Raw genomic sequence first — 27,805 nt, 5'->3', positions numbered from 1 at the left:
TGGTGTACATTCCATGAGTTTTGACAAATGGATCTACCATTATACTATGATACAAGGTAGTCTCACTTCCCTGAATATCCTCTGTGCTCTGCCTATTCCTTCCTCCCCAAACCCCTAGCAACTGCTGATCTTCTTACTATCTCTATAGTTTTGTGTTTTTTTGTTGTTTTTTGTTTTTGTTTTTGTTTTTTGAGATAGAGTCTTGCTGTGTCACCCAGGCTGGAGTTTAGTAGGGCCATCTTGGCTCACAACCTTCACCTCCCAGATTAAAGCAATTCTTGTGCCTCAGCCTCCAAGCAGCTGGGATTACTGGCAATGTGCCACATTGCCTGGCTAACTTTTGTATTTTTATTAGAGACAGGGAAGTCTCACCATGTTGGCCAGGCTGGTCTCGAGCTCCCGACCTCAAATGATCCACCTGCCTCAGCCTTCCAAAGTGCTGGGATTACAGGCGTGAGCCGCCATGCCTGGCCAAGTTTTGCCTTTTTTTGAGAATGACATTCAGGCTTTCACAATGTCTTTTCATGACTTGATAACTCATGCCTTTTTTTTTTTTTTTTTTTTTTTAAAAGGAGTCTCACTCTGTCACCTAGGCTGGAGTCCAGTGGTGGGATCTCAGTTCACTGCAACCTTTGTCTCCAGGGTTCAAGCGATTCTCATGCCTCGGCCTCCTGAGTAGCTGGGATTACAAGCGTTCACTGCCATGCCCGGCTAGTTTTCGTGTTTTTAGTAGAGATGGGTTTTCACCATATTGCCCAGGCTGGTCTTGAACTCCTGATCTTGGGTGGTCTACCCACCTTCACCTCCCAAAGTGTTGGGATTACAGGTGTGAGCCACCACGCCCAGCCGATAGCTCATTTCTTTTTAGTGCTGAATAATATTTCATTGCATGAATGTAGTAGAGTGTATTTACCCTTTCACCTACTTAAGGACATCTTAGTTATTTTCAAGTTTTGGCAATTATGAATAAAGCTGCTATAAACATCCTGTGTAAGTTTTTTGTGTGGCAAGGTATTTTTTTAAAAAATCAAGGCTGGGGGAATGTCTGTAGCCAAAGATACCAGTGGAAAGTAATTCTAGATAAAAAATTAAATGTAGAAAATGAGGCGGGGAACCGTGGGCTTACCTGTAATTCCAGCACTTTGGGAGGCCAAGGAGAGCAGATTGCTTGAGCTCAGTAGTTCGAGACCAGCCTGGGTGACATGGCAAAACCCCATCTATACAAAAAAAATGAGCTGGATATTGTGATATGTACCTATAGTCCCAGATAATCAGGAGGCTGAGGTGGGAGAGTCATTTGAGCCCAGGAGTTTGAGGCTGCAGTGAGCCAAGATCATACTGTTGCACTCCAGCCTGGGGGACAGTAAGACCCTGACTCAAAAAAAAGTAGAAAATGAAACCATGAGACTGCAGAAAGTATATTGTGTAATAAATACACATATATATTTTTTTGAGCCAAGATCGCGCCACTGCATTCCAGCCTGGGCGATGGAGTGAGATGCCATCTCAAAAAACAAACAAAAACGTAATACATAGTAAATAATACTATATGTAAAGTTCAAAAATGGTCACAGCTTGGTCTGTAGTGATTGGAGTGGTTAACCTTTGTGGATGAGGGAGGTTACAGTGACTGGGGCACCTAAAAAGTAGGTTAGCTTTAAATAATTAGAAAGCCAGGATAAGAGCCAGTTTAGTTGTGACATCCTAGAATAGCTCCATCTTTGTTCTTACGATTTTTCTCTTTTTCTTTTTTTTTATTTTTTTTATTTTACAGGTGAGGTCTCACTGTGTTGCCCAGGCTGGTCTTGAACTCCTGAGCTCTTTTTTGAGACAGGTTCTTGCTGTGTCACCCAGGCTGGAGTGCAGTGGCACAATCTGAGCTCATTGCAGCCTCTACCTCCCGGGTTCAAGTGGTCCTTCCACTTCAGCCTCCCGAGTAGCTGGGACTACAGATGTGCACCACCATGCCTGACTGATTTTTGTATTTTTTGCAGAGATGGGGGGTTTCATCTTGTTGTCCAGTCTGGTATTGAACTCCTGCCCTCAAGCCATCTGCCCTCCTCAGCCTACCAAAGTTCTGGGATTACAGGCATGAGCCACAGCACCCAGCCTATGACTTTTATTAAGTGCTATATTTCCATATATGTGGAACATGAAAATCGTGAAAGTAGAAGATTGATAACCATCTTCAATTCATTTTAATGTAGTAGTACTCAATCTTGGCCACACATCAGAAGTAACAGGGAACTTTTAAAAAACCAACAAAACTGATTCCCAGGCGCTCTCTCCAGAGATTGGGACCTGAGCATTGGTATTTTTAAAGATCCACAGCTCCTCATACCTATTAGGATGGCTAGTATTAAAACAAAACAAAAAATTACTATTGGCAAGGGTGTGGAGAAATTGAACTCTCGTACGTTGTTAGTGGGAATGTGAAATCATGTATTGACCATGGAAAATGGGATGGGCTTCCTCAAAAAATTAGAAATATAATTGCCATATGATCTAGCAATTCCACTTGTGTATATATATCCAAAAGAATTGAAAGCAGGGTCCTGAGACACTTGTAAACCCATGTTCATAGCAGCAGTATTCACAATATAGTCAAGAAGTGGAAGCAACCCAAGTGGCATCAATGAATGAATGGATAAAGAAAATGATAGACATACGATGGAATATTATTTAGCCTTAAAAGGAAGGGAAATTCTAACACACTCTACAACATGGATGAATCTTGAGGGCTTTGTATTAGGAAAAATAAACCAGTCACAAAAAAGATAAATATGATTTGTCACTTTAATGAAGTATTTAGGGTAGTCAAATTCATGGCAACAGAAAGCAGAATGGTGGTTGCCAGGTACAGCGGGGACAGAAGAATGAGGATTTGTTGGTTAATGCACATAGAGTTTCTGTTTTGCAAGATGGAAAAGTTCTAGAGATTGGTTTCACAAAAAACATGAATATACTTAACACTGCTGAACTGTACACTTAAAAAGAGTATGGTAAATTTTGGTATGTTTTACGCCACAGTTCAAAAATATCTATAAGTGATTAATATGCAACAGGAGGTGAGAACTAATACTACTTTAATGCAGACAAAGATAATATTGGCTAAGTGTTAACACTGGTCTCTAAAAATGGGCAACTTATTTCATTTTCATTTTGCTTATGTACTTGAGGTATTATGTGCACGTTGGTAGTACCTTTATTATCCTTAAAGTAATGATGCTGTCTAGGAATATTAAATACTGTCTTTCTGAAACGCCTATGAAATTTAAAATATTTTATTCTAGATGTAGCAATATGTGCCACAGAGTAACATTTTAATCTAATAAATTCGGTTTTAAAATAAATCACTTTGGGTCGTGTGCAGTGGCTCATGCCTGTAATCCCAGCACTTTGGGAGGTCGAGGAGGGTGGATCACCTGAGGTCAGGAGTTCCAGACCAGCTTGGCCAATGTAGTGAAACCCTGCCTGTACTAAAAATACAAAAATTAGCTGGGCGTGGTGGCAGGTGCCTGTAATCCCAGCTACTCAGGAAGCTGAGGCAGGAGAATCACTTGAAGCCAGCAGGCGGAAGTTGCAGTGAGTGGAAATTGTGCCACTGCACTCCAGTCTGGGCAGTAGAGTGAGACTCCATCTCAAAAAATAAAAACAGAAAAATAAAATCACTTTGGCTGGGCATGGTGGCTCAAGGCTGTAATCTCAGCACCTTGGGAGGCCGAGGTGTGTGGATCACCTGAGGTCAGGTTTTTGAGACCAGCCGGGCCAACATGTTGAAACCCTGTCTCTACAAAAAAATACAAAAATTAGCTGCATGGTGTCATGCATCTGTAGTCGCAGCTACTTGGGAGGCTGAGGCTAGAGAATCGCTTGAACCTGGGAGGCAAAGATTACAGTGGGCCGAGATCGTGCCATTGCACTCCAGCCTGGGCAACAGAGTGAGACTCCATCTCAGAGAGAGAGAGAGACACCATAAATAAATTAATCACTTTTTTCAAATTAGCCAGAACATTTTTTTACTTTGCTTTTCTCTCTTCATTGAATTAACAATTGTAGAATACTTACACACTGATCATATCTTTAACATTCTCTGTTATTTCTTCCGACTAGGAATTTATAGACTTTTCCTGCTAAGACCTCAATTTGTGTTTTTGTGAAAGACAGGAAGACTGAGATGTTGAAATAATTTAAAACATCCAAGGTTGGCCGGGCGCGGTGGCTCACGCTTGTAATCCCAGCACTTTGGGAGGCCGAGGCGGGCGGATCACGAGGTCAGGAGATCGAGACCACGGTGAAACCCCATCTCTACTAAAAATACAAAAAGTTAGCCGGGCGTAGTGGAGGGCGCCTGTAGTCCCAGCTACTCGGGAGGCGGAGGCAGGAGAATGGCGTGAACCCGGGAGGCGGAGCTTGCAGTGAGCCGAGATGGCGCCACTGCACTCCAGCCTGGGTGACAGAGCAAGACTCCGTCTCAAAAAAAAAAAAAAAAAAATCCAAGGCTAAGGCATATATAGTGAAACTTTTACTATTTGTATATGAAAAATTTGTATTTGTTTAAAAATTGATTCCTTTGCCATTTGGCTTTTTTTTTTTCATCCTGTCTTAATCATGATGTGCTTTAAAACACAGTATGTGTTAACTCTTTTTTGAGATGGAGTTTCACTCTTGTTGCCCAGGCTGTAGTGCAATGGCACGATCTTGGCTCACTGTAACCTCTGCCTCCCGGATTTAAGGGATTCTCCCTCCTCACCCTCCTAAGTAGCTTGGATTACAGGCATGCACTACCACGTCTGGCTAATTTTTGTATTTTTAGTAGAGACGGGGTTTCACTACATTGGTCAGGCTGGTCTCGAACTCCTGACCTCAGGTGATCCACCCGCCTTGGCCTCCCAAAGTGTTGGGATTACAGGCCTGAGCCACTGTGCCCGGCTTCTGTTACTCTTGAATAACACTTTTCAGCTCCTGTGGAAACCATTCCTAAAGTGCTTCTGAAGTACTCAGTTTTTGTTTTTCAGGACATGTACTTGTAGACAGGATTCGAAGCAGTTAAGAATGTCTCTGCCAAGTCGACAAACAGCTATTATTGTTAACCCTCCTCCACCAGAATATATAAATACTAAGAAAAATGGGCGATTGACAAATCAACTTCAGTATCTACAAAAAGTTGTCCTAAAGGATTTATGGAAGCATAGTTTTTCATGGCCCTTTCAACGTCCTGTGGATGCTGTGAAACTAAAGTTGCCTGTATGTATGTCTTCAACTATGTTAGTTTCAAAAAAAGAAAAATCCTGTAAATTTCTGTAAGACATAACTAGTCTTTAATATTATAAAACATATTTGGCCAGGCGCGTTGGTTCCCGCCTGTAATCCCAGCACTTTGGGAGGCCGAGGTGGGGAGATCACCTGAGGTCGGGAGTTCGAGACCAGCCTGACCAACATGGAGAGACCCCGTCTCTACTAAAAATACAAAATTAGCCGGGCGTGGTGGCACATGCCTGTACTTCCAGCTACCCAGGAGGCTGAGCAGGAGAATCTCTTGAACCTGGGAGGTGGAGGTTGTGGTAAGCCGAGATTGCGCCATTGCCTGGGCAACAAGAGTAAAACTCCATCTCCAAAAATAAAAAATAAAAAAAATTTAACAACTGATTTATTTAGCATCATTAAAGTCTATCCCAATGAGTATTTTTTTCCAAAAAAAACTTATTTTTCTGAGCATTCGCATTCTTATTTTAATAATTTGTGATAAATTGTAATACATGTTTTCTTATTATAGTATATGTCACTTCACCTTTTGGATGCAGAGTTATCCTGAATTTTACCTTTTCTGTGAAGTTTCTCTTGACACTTCCTGGCAGGCTTAGTTGCATCACATATAGAATTTGACTTTAGGTCTTACATTAGGAATTTTTAGCCATTCATTAATGCAATGGTTGAGTAGTTTACAATATAGCTAGTCAACTCGAAGCTGGAATTTTATTCTATGGAGTCAGACTCCATAAAAACAAGGTTCTTTTTCCTCATGCCCTTTTTATTTTCAAGGATAATTTTATTCTGAAATTCTTACCTTTGTTCATCTTTATTGGCTTTTTTTTTTTTTTTAGCATCTAAAAATAATGCCGTAGCAGTCAGCTTTGTTTCTCATTACTAAAGGTTCTAGTTTCTAGAATATGGCCTTTTTTTTTTTTGAGACAGTCTCACTCTGTCACCCAGACTACAGTGGAGTGGCATGATCTCTGACCGCTGCAACCTCTGCCTCCTGGGCTCAAGTGATTCTTGGGCCTCACCCTCCCAAGTAGCTGGGAAGACAGGCATGTGCCAGCACACCTGGCTAATTTTCTGTTTTGTTGTTGTTGTTGTGTTTTTTGAGACAGAGTCTCGCTCTGTCCCCCAGGCTGGAGTGCAGTGGCACAATCTTGGCTTACTGCAACCTCTGCCTCCCAGGTTTGAGTGATTCTCCTGCCTCAAACTCCTGAGTAGCTGGGATTACAGGCACACATCATCACACCAGGCTTATTTTTGTATTTTTAGTGGAGATGGGGCTTCCCCATGTTGGTCAGGCTGGTCTCGAACTCGTGACCTCAGGTGATCCACCCACCTTGGCCTCCCAAAGTGCTGGGATTACAGGCGTGAGCCACCATGCCCGGCCAATTTTCTGTATTTTTATTAGAGATGGGTTTTGCCATGTTGGCCAGGCTGATCTTGAACTCCTGGCCTCAAGTGATCCTCCTGCCTTGGCCTCCCGAAGTGCGGGACTACAGGCGTGAGCCACTGTGCCCAGCCAGAATATGGCTTTTTAAAGATAATCAGTTGCTCTCTCTAGTTACAGGTGTATAGTGCATTAAATTTCTTTGTGTATCAATAGTTGTAGTGTATTCATTCTTACTAACATTTAGAATTTGTTCAAAACCATAGGATTATTATACCATTATAAAAAACCCAATGGATTTAAATACAATTAAGAAGCGCTTGGAGAATAAATATTATGTGAAGGCTTCAGAATGTATAGAAGACTTCAATACAATGTTCTCAAATTGTTATTTATATAACAAGGTATGTAAGCCTTATGTTATACTTGCTAATTCTTTGCCATTACATATAGGAGAGAAATGTATAAAATCATGTGATCATTTCAGATTTCAATTCTCTTCGTTTGAGATACTTGACGTGTGTGTGTGTGTATATAATTTTTTTTTTTTTTTTTTGAGATGGAGTCTGGCTCTGTCACCCAGGCTGGAGTGCAGTGGTGTGATCTCAGCTCACTGCAACCTCTGCCCCCAGGTTCAAGTGATTCTCCTGCCTCAGCCTCCCGAGTAGCTGGGAATACAGGCACCCACCAACCTGCCTGGCTAATTTTTTGTATCTTTTTTTAGTAGAGACGGGGTTTTACCATGTTGGCCTGGCTGGTCTTGAACTCCTGACCTCAGGTGTTCCACCCACCTCAGCCTCCCAAAGTTCTGGGATTATAGGTGTGAGCCACTGTGCCCGGCCAAGATCTTTTACATATTTTTAAGGACAATACTTTTTCACTGAATTTCATAATTTTCACATACCAATACTTGTTCAGTCTATTTGCTATAATATTTTTGTGCCTGAATAGCTGTAGTGGCTTGTTATGTTTTTAAAAACCAAAGTACCAATGAGAGCTGGTTTCTGTGAATAAGGTATTTCAGAATGTTTTCTATTGCATTCCTGTCATTTTAGTTATGAGATAAAGGAAAAGCCTTAGTATATACTAATCTTCATTAAATTTTCACAGTATGGACCCCTGGCCATAACCTAAAAAGCCAAACCAATTGCCTACTTCTAAACTTCACAAGTTGATTTAAAGATCAGATATGTTCTGGCCGGGCACGGTGGCTCACACCTGTAATCCCAGCACTTTGGGAGGCTGAGGCAGGAGGATCATGAGGTTGAGAGATCGAGACCATCCTGACCAACATGGTGAAACCCCGCCTCACTAGAAATACAAAAATTAGCTGGGCATGGTGGCGTGTGCCTGTAGTCCCAGCTACTCGGGAGGCTGAGGCAGGAGAATCGCTTCAGCCCAGGAGGTGGAGGTTGCAGTGAGCCTAGATGCCACCATTGCACTCCAGCCTGGTGACAGAGCAAGACACCTTCTCAAAAAAAAAAAAAAATCCACCTTCCTGGGATGAGTCCTTTGATTCTCCCTTTTGCCTTTCCCTGTCTCTTGTTTCTCTGTCTAAAAAAGAGATCAGATATGCTCTTTGTTCTATCCCAGTAGTAGTACTTGGATTTGTGTTAATGAATTTGCCTATATGATATATGTAGAGATTTTATTTTATTTTTATTTTTTGAGATGGAGTCTCGCTCTGTTGCCCAGGCTGGAGTGCAGTGTATGTGGAGATTTTAAACTTAATCTTCATATTGGCTCTCATCCATAAAATTGGATTTGTGTATTTGGTTTTCTTCCATATAGTATTCCCATTTCCTACAGTACTGTATCCTGTTCTAGCTGTTCTAGGGCATCTAAATATTTTAAAGCTTATATCTCATTTAAATATGAGAATTCTAAGTATTTGTGATTTCGTTTATTCAAAATCACTGGTGAGTACACTGAATTGTAATAGAAAGTTTGATTTGGCTCCCAAGAAAACTACCAGTGCCAGCTTATATGTATAAAAGATTTAAAACTATTAGCCAATGAGAATGATTTTTTTGTCTGAGACGGACTCACTGTGTTGCCTAGGCTGGACTTGATCTCCTGGGCTCAAGTGATACTCCCACCTCACCCTCCTAAGTAGCTGGGATTATAGGCACACACCACTGCATCCAGCTCCAATGTGAATTTTTTAAAAATCAGTACCATTGGCAACTTCATTTTAATTTAACTACAGTTCCAAAGGGTCCTTTCAGATGTAATATTTTAAAATGAAGTTTAGTAATTTTCCTGAGCTACCTAACTTAGAAATAAATGTTCTCTTTATTTAAGAGAACTGTTGCTTTGTAAATTACTTACTTTTCTTCTCAGTCATAAATTGAAGCAAGAGGAAGACTTGTAAGCGAATAGTTAAGATTGAAAAATTGAATATGTTGCCTGGGTGCGGTGGCTCATGCCTGTAATCCCAGCACTTTGGGAGGCCAAGGTGGGTGGATCACAAGGTCAGGAGTTCGAGATTAGCCTGGCCAAGATGGTGAAACCCTGTCTCTACTAAAACTACAGAAAGTAGCCAGACACGGTGGCAGGCACCTGTAATCCCAGGTACTCAGGAGGCTGAGGCAGGAGAATCGCTTGAACCCAGGTGACAGAGGTTGCAGTGAGCCGAGATTGCGCCACTGTACTCCAGCCTGGGAGACAGAGTGAGACTTCGTCATTGAATATGTTGGTAGAGTTGGCTTAGAAAAAAATATTTAAAAATTGAGTCAGTGCTACAGTGTTATTTTATTAATTAGTTAATTAAACAGAATTACTTCCAGTCAAACCATGACATACTTTGTATAGCCATGAGTAAGTTTTGTTTTAACCTATTTGTGAGTAGAAATTCTCTTTTTTTTTTTAAGACGGAGTTTTCGCTCTTGTTGCCCAGGCTGGAGTGCAATGGTGCAATCTCAGCTCACCACAACCTCCACCTCCCGGTTCAAGCAATTCTCCTGCCTCAGCCTCCCGAGTAGCTGGGATTACAGGCATGCGCAACCACACCTGGCTAATTTTTTTTTTTTTTAAACGTAGTTTTGCTCTTGTTGCCCAGGCTGGAGTGCAATGGCACTATCTCAGCTCACCTCAACCTCTGCCTCCCGGGTTCAAGCAATTCTCCTGCCTCAGCCTCCTGAGTAGCTAGGATTACAGGCACGCACCACCACGCCTGGCTAATTTTGTATTTTTAGTAGAGATGGGGTTTCTCCACGTTGGTCAGGCTGGTCTCAAACTCCCAACCTCAGGTGGTCCGCCCACTTCGGCCTCCCAAAGTTCTGGGATTATAGGCGTGAGCCACCGCGCCCAGCCTAATTTTGTATTTTTAGTAGAGACAGGGTTTCTCCATGTTGGTCAGGCTGGTCTCGAACTCCCGACCTCAGGTGATCTACCCCCGCCAGCCTCCAAAAGTGCTGGGATTACAGGCGTGAGCCACCATGCCTGGCGAAATTCTCAGTTTTAATACCTGTTTGATTTAGTAGGATTGCTTGGATTGTAATTCTTTAGTGTTCAGAAAGCCATTTGGGTCCTTTTTAGAAGCTGAAGGAGTAGGATGCTAGAATTTTAAATGTGAGCCGCTTTCAACCATAGAGAATAAGAAAATAAAATGTGAGCAGCTTCACTATTTTCTAAATTTATAAGAGATGAATACCGTCTAGGAATACTATGTTACTGCCTTCCATAAAGTGGGCTGAATTTAAAACATTTGGTACAGTGACCATACTGTATATCCTTATGGTATATTTAATATATTTTGTAGCCTGGAGATGACATTGTTCTTATGGCACAAGCTCTAGAGAAGCTGTTTATGCAGAAATTATCTCAGATGCCACAAGAAGAGCAAGTTGTGGGTGTTAAGGAAAGAATCAAGAAAGGTAAGGCAGGAGGTAAACGCTTTATGGTTCTCTCTATTTTTTTCCCCTATCTATCTCATGTGTGTGTGTAAATCCCTCAAAGGAGACAGACATCCAGAAGTCCTACATCCTATTCGATTAATAAAAAATGTCCATTTGAAACAATCTGCCAAACCTTGATCACAAGGATGGGTATCATTCAAGAATAGTGAGGACTGCATTGATTATGGCCTCGGAGCCAGCTTTCTTGTAGCATAATGCCGTTCACATAGTAGGGATTCAGAAAATCATAGCTGTTACTGCTGTTTTCAGTGGATCTTGCATCTGTGCTGTACTGATAAGAATGCCCAAATTGCTAGTGCTCTCTGTATTAAAAAAAAATTTCCATAGCTGAGAATGAAATGTTAGTATTGGGTTGGAAGATTGTCTTTTTTTCCTAACTTTTTCTTCACTCACAAAAATCTTTAGAGGAAATCATCTTTACAACTAATAATCATATCATTTAAATATGGTGTTTCAAAAATCTTAAATCTGAAGTATTCAAATAGATGTATTGTAGAGGTTAACCAAGAGCGTAGTAAATGTTGGTTTATCTTTGGATCACTTAAGCAGTGTAATCTTTAAGTTCTTAGTCATTCCATGTTAGTTTCCTCATTTACAATATCAGGAAAATTATTTATTTATTTATTTATTTATTTATTTATTTGAGACGGAGTCTTCACTCTGTCGCCCAGGCTGGAGTGCAATCTCGGCTCACTGCAAGCTCTGCCTCCCAGATTCAAGCCATTCTCCTGCCTCAGCCTCCAGAGTAGCTGGGACTACAGGCGCCCACCACCACGCCCTGCTAATTTTTTGTATTTTTTTTTAGTAGAGTCGGGGTTTCACCATGTTAGCCAGGATGGTCTCGATCTCCTGATGTCGTGATCTGCCTGCCTCGGCCTCCCAAAGTGCTGGGATTACAGGCATGAGTCACCGCACCTGGCCCTAAAAATATTTATCTTTCATGATTGTAAATGTTTATAAAGTATATAGTTAAGTGCCTGAGATATAGGAGGCTTGTAATAGGTTCATGGCAGAGGTTGATTTTTTTTTTGAGGTTTTTATTGGTACTAATATATACTTTTTAATTGCTAATAGATCCTTAAGGTGGGTCATAACTTATAGTGCTTTAACCAAATCTATGAGATATTCACATATTCACTGATTATATTTAAGTCCTTATTCTTATTTTAGAAAAGGTTGATCTAATGTCTGACAATGTGAGACCTAGGCTTCTACAAGAAGATTTAAATAAGCCCTTGTGAGGTAGATAATACATAGATTAGTATGGTATTTAAATTGTAAAACCAGCGTGCTAATTGTTGCTGACTTAATTTATTACCCTTAGCAAGATAAAAATTATTATTTTTTCCATTTAATGTTGCTAGAAGGTAAAAATTATTGATCTTTTTATTGATCTTTTATCTGAGGGAAAGATACTGTTAACAGTTACCTGAGCATCTGAAACAAGTAGCTGCAACTTAACTTTCAAGTGTTTTTTTGTTTTTGTGTGTGTTTTGTTTTTTTTTTTTTGAGACAGAGTTTCACTCTCGTTGCCCAGGCTGGAGTGCAATGGCATGATCTCTGCTCACTGCAACCTCTGCCTTCCAGGTTCAAGTGATTCTCCTGCCTCAGCCTCCTGAGTAGCTGGGATTACAGGCGCATGCCACCATGCCCAGCTAATTTTTGTATTTTTTAGTAGAGATGGGGTTTCACCATGTTGGCCAGGCTGGTCTCGAACTCCTGACCTTAGGTGATCCACCTGCCTTGGCCTCCCAAAGTGCTGTGATTACAGGCATGAGCCGCTGCACCTGGCCTACATTTAAGTTTTTTGTTAGAAATAAAACTTGAAAAAAATTACAAGACAGTGCATTATGGAAAAAAAGACAATGCATTATGATACGTGTCAGATGAAATTACATGTAACATATGCTGTGTTTGAAAAGAATGAGAAATTTTGTTTTATTTCGAGACAGGGTCTCATTCTGTCACCCTGGCTGGAGTGCAGTGGCACTCCACAATCAGTTCACTGCAGCCTCAAGCTCCTGGGCTTAAACGGTCCTCCCACTTTAGCCTCCCAAGTAGCCAATATTAAGGACATGTACCACCACACCCAGCTAATTTTTTTGTTTCTTACAGAGGTGGGGTCTCATTTTGTTGCCCAGGCTCATCTTGAACTCCTGGCTTCAAACGATCCTCATGACTTGGACTCCCAAAGTGCTAGGATTACAGGCGTGAGCCACCATGCATGGCCAAGAGTGAGAAATTGATACGTGATGTGTGCTAGTACATTTTGTATTGCTATAAAGAAATACCTGGCTGGGCATTGTGGCTCATGGCTGTAATGCCAGCACATTGGGAAGCCAAGATGGGAGGATTACATGAGCCCAGGAATTCAAGACCAGCCTGAGCAGGATAGGAGGACCCTTTATAGAAAAATTTGAAACTTTGCCAGGTATAGTGGCATGCACTTGTAGTTCCAGCTCCTCAAGAGCCTGAGGTGGGAGGATTGCTTGAGCCCAGTGGGTTGAAGGTGCAGTGAGCCATGATCACACCACTGCAACAGAGCAACAGAGCGACAGAGCAAGACCCTTTCTCAAAAAAAAAAAAAAAGAAAAGGAAAGAAATATGTGAGGCTGGGTAATTTACAAAGAAAAGAGGTTTATTTGGCTCATGGTTTTGCAGGCTGTATAAGTATGGCACCAGCATCTGCTTAGCTTCTGGGCCTCAGGAAGCTTTCAATCATGGTCAAAGGCAAAGAGGGAGCTGTTGTATCACATGGTGAGGTGGGGGTAGGGGAGAGGTGCTCTTTTAAGCAACCAGCTCTTCTGTGAACTCATAGAGTGAGCACTCCTTCATTACGTCAAGGACAGCACCAAGAGATTCATGAGGGATCCACCCCTCATGACCCAAACACCTCCCACACCAGGCCCCACCACCAACATTGGAGGTCACATTTCAACATAAGATTTGAAGAGGACAAAACATCCAAACCATATCACGCTGGAAAAGTTGGGAGAGGCTTTAGAGGTGATACAAGTTATGTTTGACCTCAAAGGATAGGTAGGATTTGGCTTCAGAGGGAATGTCTAAGTTTAAAAGACTTCTGACAGAAGCATTCCACTACCAGAGTCATGTCTTTGTTAGTCACAGTGGTAGGAAAATTGTCATATGATGGTAGCTAGTTTAAAATAATGTGGTTACGTACATGTTGATAATTTATGGCAAAGAAAACTCGGTATTAAACTGATAATGTTGATTGAGCAAATACTTGAGTGCTGATTATGTACCACAACACTGTTCTGTGCTCTTGAGATATTATCAGTGAATAAAACAAAAACTTTGCCATCTTGGAATTAATATTCTAGCAGTAAGTGAGAGACAAACATGACAGATTCAGTGGAGGCCTCATTGAGAAGTGAAGATTTGAAAGAACATTCCAGCTAGAGGAATCAGCTAGAGCAAAGGCCTATAACAGACCCTTTCCTCCTCCATCACTTTGAGCCAATGCCTTCATTTGTGAATGGATCTTGCCATCTCAACCATTTTATTCCTTTTTGTTATCTCCCTTTTTTCTTGGATCATTAATCTGTCCTCCTCTATGGGGTTAGTCTCATTACCCTATAAACTTGCTCTAGTATCTCATCTTTAAAATACTCCTTTATCCATATCCTTCCAGCTATTGTTCCTTTTTTTCTTTCTTTCTTTCTTTCTTCCTGTATACTCATGTAGTCTCCTTAGCACAAATTGTAGCTTTGATTCACCACCAAATACCTTTTGTCAGTCAGGGTCACTTGTAGTCTTCATGCTGCAAAATTTAAGTAGTGTTTTTCTATTCTCATTTAATTTGACTTCTGTCAGTATTTGCCTTAGGAGACTACTGTGTCTTTCTTAAAATGCTTTTATTTCTTCATGCACACAATAATCATGTGGACTTACTTCCCATTCTATAGTTCTCTTGACCTGGCTGGCTACTTCTTACCTTTATAGTGACATCTTAGTTGTCAGCTTTAGAGAGGGAGGCCTTCCTTGGCTACCCTCTCCATAATAGTTCTCTGCCTTAATTTAGTCAGTAACCTGTATATTTCCTTCCTAACACTTAGCATCACTTGTACTCAGTTTGATTACTTATTTTTTGTCTGTTTCTTACACTAGACAGTAAGCTACAAGAGCAGATACTATGTCTGTCTTGTTCATTTTTGTGCCCTAGCACCTAAAATGGTGTCCAACACACAATAGGCATGCAGTAAATATTTACTGTGTTTCTCTCATGTAACAAGTACTGCATTAGGCACAAGGGACTTAGGGGTGACCAAAACAAAGTCCCCTTACCCTCACAGAGCTTTTTATTCTTGTGAGGGATAGAGACAAAATTAAATAATTCTAACTATTCCTCACTATGCATATCTAATTAGCTCCTGAGTTCAAAGAGCAACAGTTGGAATATCAAAGGGTGTGAGATTATCTGAATGTATTTGATTCCTAAGTTTTAGAGAGTAGTGACAACTCAGACATTGAGGAATATCAGCCCTATCTTAAAATACATTCAAATTTACTTAGTTCCTGAGTTTGTTTTGCAAGAATTGAAGAGCCGGAAATAGCTATATGTTGTATATCAAATGTGACGATGGCATGGAAAAAATAAAGCAGAATAAGAGCTAGACAGTTGGTGAGTGGGGATAGGTAGAGCGAAAATGTTATTTTATATGGGGTGGTTGAGAAGGTGACATATGAGTAAATGTCTGAAGGAAATGTTGGAATGAGGCATAAGGATGTCTTCTTTTAGGCAAAACAAATAGTCTGCTTCTGCTTACCAAATTTGAGCAAGGCCAATAGGCTAGAGTGAGGTAAGGGCAGAGGGAAGTAATAAGAAGTGAAGTTTGAAGTGAGGTAGTGTGATGCCTCCAGCTTTGTTCTTTTGGCTTAGGATTGACTTGGCAATGCGGGCTCTTTTTTAGTTCCATATGAACTTTAAAGTAGTTTTTTCCAATTCTGTGAAGAAAGTCATTGGTAGCTTGATGGGGATGGCATTGAATCTATAAATTACCTTGGGCAGTATGGCCATTTTCACGATATTGATTCTTCCTATCCATGAGCATGGAATGTTGTTCCATTTGTTTGTGTCCTCTTTTATTTCATTGAGCAGTGGTTTGTAGTTCTCCTTGAAGAGGTCCTTCACATCCCTTGTAAGTTGGATTCCTAGGTATTTTATTCTCTTTGAAACAATTGTGAATGGGAGTTCACTCATGATTTGGCTGTTTGTCTGTTATTGGTGTGTAAGAATGCTTGTGATTTTCGCACATTGATTTTGTATCCTGAGACTTTGCTGAAGTTGCTCATCAGCCTAAGGAGATTTTGGGCTGAGATGATGGGGTTTTCTAGATATATAATCATGTCTTCTGCAAACAGGGACAATTTGACTTCCTCTTTTCCTAATTGAATACCCTTTATTTCATTCTCCTGCCTGATTGCCCTGGCCAGAACTTCCAACACTATGTTGAATAGGAGTGGTGAGAGAGGGCATCCCTGTCTTCTGCAAGTTTTCGAAGGGAAAAGTTTTCAAACTATACTACAAGGCTGCAGTAACCAAAACAGCATGGTACTGGTACCAAAACAGAGATACAGACCAATGGAACAGAACAGAGCCCTCAGAAATAATACCACACATCTACAACTATCTGATCTTTGACAAACCTGACAAAAACAAGAAATGGGGAAAGGATTCCCTATTTAATAAATGGTGCTGGGAAAACTGGCTAGCCATATGTAGAAAGCTGAAATGGATCCCTTCCTTACACCTTATACAAAAATTAATTCAAGATGGATTAAAGACTTAAACGTTAGACCTAAAACCATAAAAACCCTAGAAGAAAACCTAGGCAATACCATTCAGGACATAGGCATAGGCAAGGACTTCATGTCTAAAACACCAAAAGCAATGGCAACAAAAACCGAAATAGACAAATGGAATCTAATTAAACTAAAGAGCTTCTGCACAGCAATAGAAACTACCATCAGAGTGAACAGGCAGCCTACAGAATGGGAGAAAATTTTTGCAATCTACTCATCTGACAAAGGGCTAATATCCAGAATCTACAAAGAACTCAAACAGATTTACAAGAAAAAAACAACCCCATCAAAAAGTGGGTGAAGGATATGAACAGACACTTCTCAAAAGAAGACATTTATGCAGCCAGCAGACACATGAAAAAATGCTCATCATCACTGGCCATCAGAGAAATGCAAATCAAAACCACAATGAGATACCATCTCACACCAGTGAGAATGGCGATCATTAAAAAGTCAGGAAACAACAGGTGCTGGAGAGGATGTGGAGAAATAGGAACACTTTTACACTGTTGGTGGGACTGTAAACTAGTTCAACCATTGTGGAAGTCAGTGTGGTGATTCCTCAGGGATCTAGAACTAGAAATACCATTTGACCCAGCCATCCCATTACTGGGTATATACCCAAGGAAATATAAATCATGCTGCTATAAAGACACATGCACACATATGTTTATTGTGGCACTACTCACAATAGCAAAGACTTGGAACCAACCCAAATGTCCAACCATGATAGACTGGATTAAGAAAATGTGGCACATATATACCATGGAATACTATGAAGCCATAAAAAAGGATGAGTTCATGTCCTTTGTAGGGACATGGATGAAGCTGGAAACCATCATTCTTAGCAAACTATCGCAAGACAGAAATCCAAACACCACATGTCCTCACTCATAGGTGGGAATTGAACAATGAGAACACTTGGACACAGGAAGGGGAACATCACACACCGGGGCCTGTCATGGGGTAGGGGGAGTGGGGAGGGATAGCATTAGGAGATATGCCTAATGTAAATGACAAGTTAGTGGGTGTAGCACACCAACATGGCACATGTATACATATGTAACAAACTGCACTTTGTGCACATGTACCCTAGAACTTAAAAGTATAAGAAAAAAAATTAAAAAAAAAAAGAAGTGAGGTTGGAAGGAGGGAAGAAGTGTGGAGAAGAGGACAAGCAGATCGTACACATGCTATGAGCACTTTGGTTTTTACTTAGCGAGATTACAAGCTGTCACTGATTTGAGTTTTAAAAGATCACTTTGGTAGCTGTTTTGAGGATAAACTATAGAGGACCGAAGCAGAAGAAAGACCTGCCTGGATGTTATTGCAATAATTGAGTTGTGCACTGATGATGCCTTGGGCCAGAGTGAATGCCACTTGTGAGAAGTGTTTGGAGTCTAGATAGGAAGATAATGCTAACAGGGTTTGCTGGTGGGTTGGATATGGAGTTTGAGAGACAGTGGAGTCAAAGATGACTTCAAGGTTTTTGTTGTGAACAATTAGAAGAATAGAGTTGCCTTGATGGAAGGTTGAACTTTTGAAATAACAGATTTCAGAGTGATATGATCCAAATGTCTTACATCATAACATTCTGTGAGAACAGGGCAGAAGAACGTGACAATTGTTCCTTTGGCAGAATTTTCTGAAGAAGGTATTGATAAGAGAATCATATTTACATCTTTTATTCTGTGATGGACTATGTTAACAATTATGAAGTCCTTGGATATTTATGCAGAGCATTCTGAAGACCTCACATAGTATTGTATGGTTGGTCTCCAGAGTATCTGAAATTTTTGCTCATGTTCATAGCTACCTGAAGCTAACCACACAGCTCGATTATTAGTCTTGGTTTAAGCCAGGCACCTTTTTGAATAAAACTGATAAACCTAACATTAATAACAAATGTTGAAGTCTCCATTATTATATCTAAATTGGTCTAACCTGTCTAATCCTGTGTGTGTAGATTTCAAAAGGAAATAAGTATCCTATGCTTATATTGCTAAAAAGCTGAACTAAATGAAATAGAAAATAAGACAGAAAGTGGTATTTTGTACTTTATTCATTCATATATTTGATTCTGGCTCATACTTTTCCAGGCACTCAACAGAATATAGCTGTTTCTTCTGCTAAAGAAAAATCATCATCCAGCGCAACAGAAAAAGTATTTAAGCAGCAAGAAATTCCTTCTGTATTTTCTAAGACATCTATTTCTCCCTTGAACGTGGTACAGGGAGCTTCAGTCAATTCCGGTTCACAAACTGCGGCCCAAGTAAGTTTGTTGTAGTTTTTAAATCATTGCTTTTTAACACTGGATTTTTTTTTTCCCGTTAATAGGAAAATTAGTCTTCAGCGTCTAGCAATTTTTCTTTTTTAATTCATTTAGCATCTAGCAATCTGAAATAATACTGTTTCCACCTCTCTATGCATTTTATGAATAGACACCTAAGACGCTAGCCAAATTTTAGATATTTCTTAGGTAGAATTTGTACTGTTTGGGTATCTTGATAGTATTAATATCAGAAGTTGTTCACCTATATAGTTTTCTTTTAAAAATCATATATTCTTGCTGATTTTCAGGTGTTCAGAAACTTTTTTTGGTATATGACTTTGATTTTTTACTTTTCATTCATCTTAAGGTTTGCACAAGACATTCTTTGGTATGTGGGAAGATAATATTAGAACTATTTAGTTTGCCTACAAAAGGAAATTAACCTTTAGCAATATTTAATACATGGATTGACAACAATATGTGTAAATTATCTATATAAAGACTTGGTGCCAATAATCTTTCCCTTTTTTTCTTTTAACTGATAAGGAACTATGCTCTGAATATCATCTCAAATATATTTTTGTTGTTGAATTGTTCTGTTGTAGGTTACAAAGGGTGTGAAGAGGAAAGCAGATACAACAACTCCTGCAACTTCAGCAGTTAAAGCAAGTAGTGAATTTTCTCCAACATTCACAGAAAAATCAGTGACACTGCCACCTATAAAAGAAAATATGCCAAAGAATGTTTTGCCAGATTCTCAGCAACAATATAATGTTGTGAAGACTGTTAAAGTAACTGAACAATTAAGGCACTGTAGTGAGATTCTTAAAGAAATGCTTGCAAAGAAACATTTTTCATATGCATGGCCCTTTTATAATCCTGTTGACGTTAATGCTTTGGGACTCCATAACTACTATGACATTGTCAAAAATCCAATGGATCTTGGAACTATTAAGGTAAATGTTGCCTTAAAAGGAAGAACTTCTTTTTCTTGATTATAAAAGTAATTCATCATTGCAAAGAAATCTTAAAATCTAGAAAAAGATGAAGGAAATTAAGATCATCCAAGTCACACTATCTGGAGTGAGTCTCTGGAAAATTTTAAAATATATCTTTTTGTTTTCTTCCACTTGAACATGTCCATGGTTCTAGGCCGGGCACAGTGGCTCATGCCTTGTAATCTTAGCACTTTGGGAGGCCAAGGCGGGCGGATCACTTGAGGCCAGGAGTTTGAGACCAGCCTGGCCATGGCGAAACCTCGTCTCTACTAAAAAAAAAAAAAAAAAAAAAAAGCTGGGAATGGTGGTGCATGCCTATCGTTCCAGCTACTCCAGAGGCTGAGTCACGAGAATCACTTGAACCTGGGAGGAGGAGAGGTTGCAGTGAGCGGAGATCATCCACTGCACTCCAGGCTGGGTGACAGAGGGAAACTCTGTCTCAAAAAAAAAGATTATATGAAAACACTCTGCTTCTCTGCTTTTGTGATTTTGTTCCAGTTCTCTTTACATGGAATGTCCTCCTTCCTCATCTCTACTTGTCAAAATTCACTGGATTTTTTTTCAAAGTCTAAAAAATATGAAACAAATGTAGCAAAATTTTAACGTTTGTCAAATCTGGATGGTGGACAACTGTTTTCTGTATATTTGAATTATTTTGTAATATGAACATTTAATGTAGGTGGTCAAATAATTATTGAATTGAACTATTTGTGAATCCTGTAGTTTTTCTTTAATTTAGGAGAAAATGGATAACCAAGAATATAAGGATGCATACAAATTTGCGGCAGATGTTAGATTAATGTTCATGAATTGCTACAAGTACAATCCTCCAGATCACGAAGTTGTGACAATGGCAAGAATGCTTCAGGTGAGCTGTTACTTGTGCTCTGAAGGTGTTTTTCCTCTGAACATAGTTGAAACGTTTTTTAGAACCATAACGTAAGAGATAAAGAATAATAACTCCTACAACTCTAAGTATTAAATGGCAAAAACCACAATTACTTTTGCACCAACAAAACAGTTTATGAATTATACTTTTAAAACTGAGAGGGTTGTGTGTTTTGTTTCGTTTTGTTTTTTTGAGTTCTTGCATCCTTTAGTAGCGAATCTTTTTATGAAGCTGCCCTGCATACAAAGGAAACTGGGGAAATATTAGTGAAGAGGGGAGGTAGATAGATGATATATAGGGTTGACTAGAGCCCATGTCCCACTGAGGGGACAGTCTAAATGGCTGCAGGTAATAGAATGATCTACCAACTACAGGGCCCTTGAAAGAAGATCCCCTGTGCTGGCTGGGCGCGGTGGCTCACGCCTGTAATCCCAGCACTTCGGGAGGCCGAGGCGGGTGGATCACTAGGTTAGGAGATGGAGACCATCCTGGCTAACATGATGAAACCCCGTCTCTACTAAAAAATACAAAAAAATTAGCCAGGCATGGTGGCACCTGTAGTCCCAGCTGCTGGGGGAGCTGAGACAGGAGAATGGCGTGAACCCGGGAGGCAGAGCTTGCAGTGAGCCGAAATTGCGCCACTGCACTCCAGCCTGGGCGACAGAGCGAGACTACGTCTCAAAAACAACAACAACAACAACAACAACAAAAACCCTATATTACTTGAGAGGTCTATCTTGCCTGAAAAAAATGGAGAAAAGTTGGTAAGTTTGGCAGGCAGAGAAGCATGAGTCTTTTTTTTTTTTTTTTTTTTTGAGATGGAGTTTCGTTCTTGTTGCCCAGGCTGGAGTGTAGTGGTGCAATCTTGGCTCACTGCAACCTCCGCCTCCCGGGTTCAAGCGATTCTCCTGCCTCAGCCACCGAAGTAGCTGGGATTACAGGCATGCGCCACCGCACGGGACTAATTTTGTATTTTTAGCAGAGACGGGGTTTCTCCATGTTGGTCAGGCTGGTCTTGATCTCCCCCATCTCCGGTGATCCACCCGCCTCGGCCTCCCTAAGTGCTAAGATTACAGGCATGATCCATGGCGCCTGGCCAGCATGAGTCTTAATACGTTTCTTCTGATATATCTTAAAGGAAAAAAGAATTCTGGTCAAAATATGACACTGAAATGTACTTTTTATTAAAAGCTGTGATTGCTGGATTAAATAAAAAATACAGAAAACCATAACAAACTAATTTTTCATTATAGGATGTTTTCGAAACGCATTTTTCAAAGATCCCGATTGAACCTGTTGAGAGTATGCCTTTATGTTACATCAAAACAGATATCACAGAAACCACTGGTAGAGAGAACACTAATGAAGCCTCCTCTGAAGGGAACTCTTCTGATGATTCTGAGGATGAACGAGTTAAGCGTCTTGCAAAGCTTCAGGAGCAGGTAGTTGATTGTATTGATACAAATTTTGATAACCTATGAGCTGCTAATCTATCAGGAAATTTTTTCTGCAGATTTAAAGCTGTTATAGTTAAATCGCTTCATAACTGTGGCTTTATTTACTTATTGGCAAATTTGTAATGTTTAATAGTTTTTCCTAATCAAATATTTATTATCATAAAAATCTGTTATTTTAAAAAATTATGTTATCTATTCCTAATCATGAGTGGTTGATTCTCATTGAAATGATTTATGAAATAGAGATATTTTATGGATGAGGTCTTATTCAACATTAACTGCTTTTTATGATAAAATGTTAAACTGTTCTGGAGCTCAAGTCTGAAAAATCAATGATTAAAAACTTAAGACCAACCAGGCACCGTGGCTCACGCCTATAACCCCAACACTTTGGGAGTCCAAGGTGGGAGGATTGCTTGAGCTCAGGAGTTTGAGACCAGCTTGGGCAACATAGTGAGACCATGTCTCTACAAAAAAATTAAAAAAACGAGGCAGGAGGATCACTTGAGCTTAGGAGGTTGAGGCTGCAGTGAGCCAGGATCACACCACCGCACTCCCACCTGGGTGACACAGCAAGACCCTGGCTCAAAAAACAAAAAACTTAAGACCACCTGGAAATGTTATTTATTCTTGATCTGTTGGTAGTTGAATATTTAAGTTTATGGGTTGAGCACATGATAGTTTTTGTAATTTAATATATGCCTTTTAAAAATTCAATGCATTTGTGAAATTAAATAAAAACTTGAAGGAAATGTAATAAGAAATGAATTTCACAAAAGACACTCTTGACTTTGGAGTGGCTTGATTTTTTTCTAGTTTCTTTAATTATTTAGAGACATGAATGTTTACAGATTTTTTTTCTTTTATCAGCTTAAAGCTGTACATCAACAGCTCCAGGTTTTGTCCCAAGTACCTTTCCGTAAGCTAAATAAAAAGAAAGAGAAGTCTAAAAAGGAAAAGAAAAAAGAAAAGGTTAATAACAGCAATGAAAATCCAAGAAAAATGTGTGAGCAAATGAGGCTAAAGGAAAAGTCCAAGAGAAAGTAAGTATCTTTTATTATGATAGCTTATTAAGACAATAACGATAAGTTGGACTAAATTTAGTTTTTGTTACAGTCAGCCAAAGAAAAGGAAACAACAGTTCATTGGTCTAAAATCTGAAGATGAAGATAATGCTAAACCTATGAACTATGATGAGAAAAGGCAGTTAAGTCTGAATATAAACAAACTCCCTGGAGATAAACTTGGGCGAGTAGTTCACATAATACAATCAAGAGAGCCTTCTCTGAGCAATTCCAATCCTGATGAGATAGAGATAGACTTTGAAACACTGAAAGCATCAACACTAAGAGAATTAGAAAAATATGTTTCGGCATGTCTAAGAAAGAGACCATTAAAACCTCCTGGTATGTATTTCTGCATATTAATAGAAATCGGTTTGGTATTTATGTTGGTTTTTGGTTATACTCACTTTCTTTCCTCTTAAATCACACAGCTAAGAAAATAATGATGTCCAAAGAAGAACTTCACTCACAGAAAAAACAGGAATTGGAAAAGCGGTTACTGGATGTTAATAATCAGTTAAATTCTAGAAAATGTCAAACAAAATGTAGGTGGCAGTTTTTGTTTGTTTGTATGTATGTATGTATGTATGTAGAGACAGGGTCTTGTGATGTTGCCCAGGCTGGTCTTGAACTCCTGGCCTCATGTGATCCTCCACCTTGGCCTCTCAAAGTGCTGAGATTACAGGCATGCGCGACCATGCCCAGCCTAGGTGGCAGTTTTTAAATGTTCCTGCAACTATTTAATTCTTCTGACATTTTAATATGTTTCTCTGTTTTGTAGCTGATAAAACGCAACCATCCAAAGCTGTTGAAAATGTTTCCCGACTGAGTGAGAGCAGCAGCAGCAGCAGCAGCTCATCAGAGTCTGAAAGTAGCAGCAGTGACTTAAGCTCTTCAGACAGCAGTGATTCTGAATCAGGTTAGCTGTCCCCTTAAATATACCTCTGTTGATGGGAGCACTTTTTTTCCTGTAATATTGATTTATATTTTGAAGAAATATTTGTTACTTACCCAGAATCCATGGTTTGTATATCATGTTAATTATTTAATTGCATTTTGACAATCTTAGTATTTTCCCTAAAAGAGATACTGTGTAAGATGAAACTTCGTATTATATGTATATGACGTGTAGGTTTGTAATGCTGAAAAAAAGTTTACTCAAGGAGGGATAGTCTCAATAAATAATTTCAAATCTTAATATCAAAATATATCAGATAATAAAATAATGACCTTTACTTGTTTTATAAAATAAAAGATTATTTGAGAGCACCTTTCGCTTTACTCTCCATGATCTATCAGATCACTCTAATGTTGCAAGGTTGCCATGTTGTGATACTATGTTCTGAATTGAATAATCCTTTTGAGTTAGACCAGTCATCTCAGAAGCTGTAAATCAGATTTTTTTTTCTACTTCTTTGGTTTCTTCACTGTAGAGTATTTTCTTCCATCTATAGAAAAATGTACTTTAAATTCAGATTCTCAGCTATGCTCAAGTGCCATATTATCTTGTACAGTTTAGCAGTTGTATCAAGCTTAGGTCATTTATGTTTTCTTTGTGCTTTTCTATTAATGATTACACAGTTGATAAGTAATCACTACCCCAAGAATACTGACTTGGCAGTGGTGTTCCATCTTTATTGACCAAAAGGCAAATTCAGAATTTGGACACTGTTGTCCCTAAATTTTGCTTTATTTTAAATGAGGTGTTTCTTGTGAAATTCAGTTCTCTTTCTAAAGAAACATCTCACACAGAATATTGTGACATCAGGAATTCTTAGCATTATTAAAAGCATCCCTCTTTTTTTCAGTGTGGTAGTATGGTCTGCTGACTTGCAATACATTCTATTTAACTCTTAGTTCTGTTTAGTTTGCATTTATATGGTGCTGATTGCTGTATTTTGTTTTTACATTTCTAAAGTATGTAGTGATAAATATTTTTGGAGAATAAACAGAATTTTTACTTTGGGATTTGTCATACTAGAAAATTTAAAAATGTAGGGCTCTGATTATATAGTATTTCCTTATTTGACTTCTAAGCATAGAACAATACTGGAATAACTTAAGTTGCATTTAGTATTTTCAATTGTAATTAGCATTTGTAACTTCATCTAATAAAGCATTTGTGGTCTAGTAAGTTAGAGCACTTTGTCTTTTATTTGTAGGATAAAACTCTTACTGTTCCTGTTAGTTTGAATTATCTAATTATAATAAATGCTTCAAATGTTAGAGGAAAAGTACAATATAATACAGAGTTTTCAATAAAGTACCTTAATTTTAATATGAATTATCAGTTTCTGATACAATATTATTATATATTGCTTGGAGGAAAGAATGTTTATCACTAACTTGTGTTCTTAAAATAGTGCAATATATACTCTCTGTTTTTCTAACATTCTATCAGAATAACTCAGTCTCAGAATTCAAATCTTTTTTTTTTTTTTTTTTGAGACGGAGTCTCCCTCTGTCGCCCAGGCTGGAGTGCAGTGGCGCGATCTTAGCTCACTGCAAGCTCCACCTCCTGGGTTCACGCCGTTCTCCTGCCTCAGCCTCCCAAGTAGCTGGGACTACAGGCAAGCCCAGCTAATTTTTTGTATTTTTAGTAGAGACGGGGTTTCACCGTGTTAGCCAGGATGGTCTCGATCTCCTGACCTTGTGATCCACCCACCTCGGCCTCCCAAAGTGCTGGGATGCCAGGCATTAGCCACCGCGCCTGGCCTAGAATTCAAATCTTAAAACATTGCTGTGTTGAATTTTTATTTTATGGCTGACATTTTTGTTTAATGTCATCTTTTTCAATTAAAAGGAGTTTTAAAATATATAATGTTGAAATCAAAGTAGCAAGTTTTTGTTTTTTTGGGTTTTTTTTTGAGACGGATTCTCACTCTGTCGCCCAGGCTGGAGTGCAGTGATGTGATTGTGGCCTCCTCCGCCTCCTGGGTTCAAGTGATCCTCCTACCGCAGTCTCCCAAGTAGCTGGGATTACAAGTGGATGCCACCACACCCAGCTCATTTTTGTATTTTTAGTAGAGATGGGGTTTCACCATGTTGTCCAGGCTGGTCTTGAACTCCTGACCTCAAGTAAGTCTCCCTCCTTGGCCTCCCAAAGTGCTGGAATTACAGGCATGAGCCACTGTGCCCAGCCTGAAGTGGCAAGTTTTTATATTTGAACCTACATTATGAATAGTGTACAATTTGTGACACAAGGTCAGTTTGTCTTCTGATAATGTTAGTTGTTTATTTTTGAAATTTTAATTGTTTTATGAACAAACTGTGCTTTACTGGAAAAACACTTTGTATATGTTATAAATTGCAAATGCAAAGACAAATGGAAAAAATTATATCTTTGCTTAATACTAAATGAAGTAATTGGACCTTTTGTCCTAATTTTTTTTTGCCTTTCTCCACATATTCTAATGTTCTAAATATCAATTTCAGTTGCAGCTGTTATTTTAAAGGCTCTTAATTTCTAGCATGTAAACTAAGAACATTTTTTACTTCCCTGGGAACAACAACACACACAAAAAAAAGCCCTGAAAATTGTGAAAAATAAGCAAGTCAAATCATATCATTAGCAATATCTACTATAAAAATAAAACACCTACTATTCTTAATTATACTAGTAACATTCTCAAGGAACAGATGGCAAATTCTATGTCAAAGTTTCAAGCATGGGCAGAATAAGGCTATTTACTAAGAAAATTTAATTTATGAAAATTAGGCACATCAGCAAAAGCTTTATCTGCTACATCAGTAAAAATTGACTGAAAATATGAATATGAAAAATAAAATATAAATATGAAAAAATAATTTTAAAAAAATTTTTTTGAGACAGGGTCTGGCTCTGTCGCCCAGGCTACAGTGCAGTGGCACGATCACAGCTCACTCCTCTGCCTCCTGGGCTCAAGCCATCCTCCTGCCTCAGCCTGCCAAGTAGCTGGGCCTACAGGTGTGTGCCACCACGCTGGGCTAATTTTTGTACTTTTTTTGACAAAAATGTATAGGGTTTCAACATGTTTCTGAGGTTGGCCTTGAACTCCTGAGCTCAAGTGATCCGCCCACCTCGGCCTCCCAAAGTGCTGGGATTACAGGTCTGAGCCACCATGCTTGGCCCATAAATATGATTTTTATTGCTTTAAAAATAATTATGATTTGGCCAGAACTGAAACTTGCAGTTGGATATCATGATTCCAGAATTCTGATTAATAGGCTTTTGATTATTTATTGAAGATAATAGGCTTTGATTATTATTATTATTTTATTTATTGTGTTTTGAGACGGAGTCTCACTCTGTCGCCCAGGCTGGGGTGCAGTGGCACAATCTTGGCCCACTGCAACCTCCGACTCCCGGGTTCAAGTGATCGAGTAGCTGGGACTACAGGAGCATGCCACCACACCGGCTAATTTTTTATTTTTAGTAGAGACGGGGTTTCACCGTGTTAGCCAGGATGGTCTCGATCTCCTGACCTGGTGATCCGCCCTCCTCGGCCTCCCAAAGAGCTGGGATTACAGGCATGAGCCACCGCGCCTGGCAATTTTTTTGTATTTTTAGTAGAAATGGGGTTTCATCATGTTGGCTAGGCTGGTCTCAAACTCCTGACCTCAGGTGATCTGCACACCTCGGCCTCCCAAAGTGCTGGGATTACAGGAGTGAGCCATCATGCCTGGTCTTTAGTAATTTTTTCTTAATGTAATTTTCATTTAGTATCTGTCTTCCTGGATTTTCTTATAGC

The 27,805-nt window shown here is 39.4% G+C and overlaps 1 protein-coding gene across 2 annotated transcripts in view; it reads left to right on the top strand.

Annotated features, from left to right (window-relative positions):
• BRDT (bromodomain testis associated) overlaps positions 1 to 27,805 on the top strand; it is a 64,963-nt gene that overhangs the window by 8,299 nt on the left and 28,859 nt on the right. For both annotated transcript variants that reach the window (XM_008960495.5, XM_055116158.3), the window contains 11 exons: positions 5,019 to 5,247; positions 6,916 to 7,053; positions 10,413 to 10,527; positions 18,495 to 18,667; positions 19,273 to 19,623; positions 20,405 to 20,533; positions 21,808 to 21,996; positions 22,882 to 23,054; positions 23,128 to 23,417; positions 23,507 to 23,620; positions 23,857 to 23,994. In XM_008960495.5, the coding sequence (XP_008958743.4) occupies positions 5,056 to 5,247; positions 6,916 to 7,053; positions 10,413 to 10,527; positions 18,495 to 18,667; positions 19,273 to 19,623; positions 20,405 to 20,533; positions 21,808 to 21,996; positions 22,882 to 23,054; positions 23,128 to 23,417; positions 23,507 to 23,620; positions 23,857 to 23,994 (2,002 nt within the window). In that variant the 5' untranslated portion in view covers positions 5,019 to 5,055. The remainder of the gene's footprint in view (positions 1 to 5,018; positions 5,248 to 6,915; positions 7,054 to 10,412; positions 10,528 to 18,494; positions 18,668 to 19,272; positions 19,624 to 20,404; positions 20,534 to 21,807; positions 21,997 to 22,881; positions 23,055 to 23,127; positions 23,418 to 23,506; positions 23,621 to 23,856; positions 23,995 to 27,805) is intronic.

This window comes from Pan paniscus, chromosome 1 (assembly GCF_029289425.2).
Source record: "Pan paniscus chromosome 1, NHGRI_mPanPan1-v2.0_pri, whole genome shotgun sequence".
NCBI lineage: Eukaryota > Metazoa > Chordata > Mammalia > Primates > Hominidae > Pan > Pan paniscus.
This window is presented reverse-complemented; position numbering and strand designations above follow the sequence as displayed.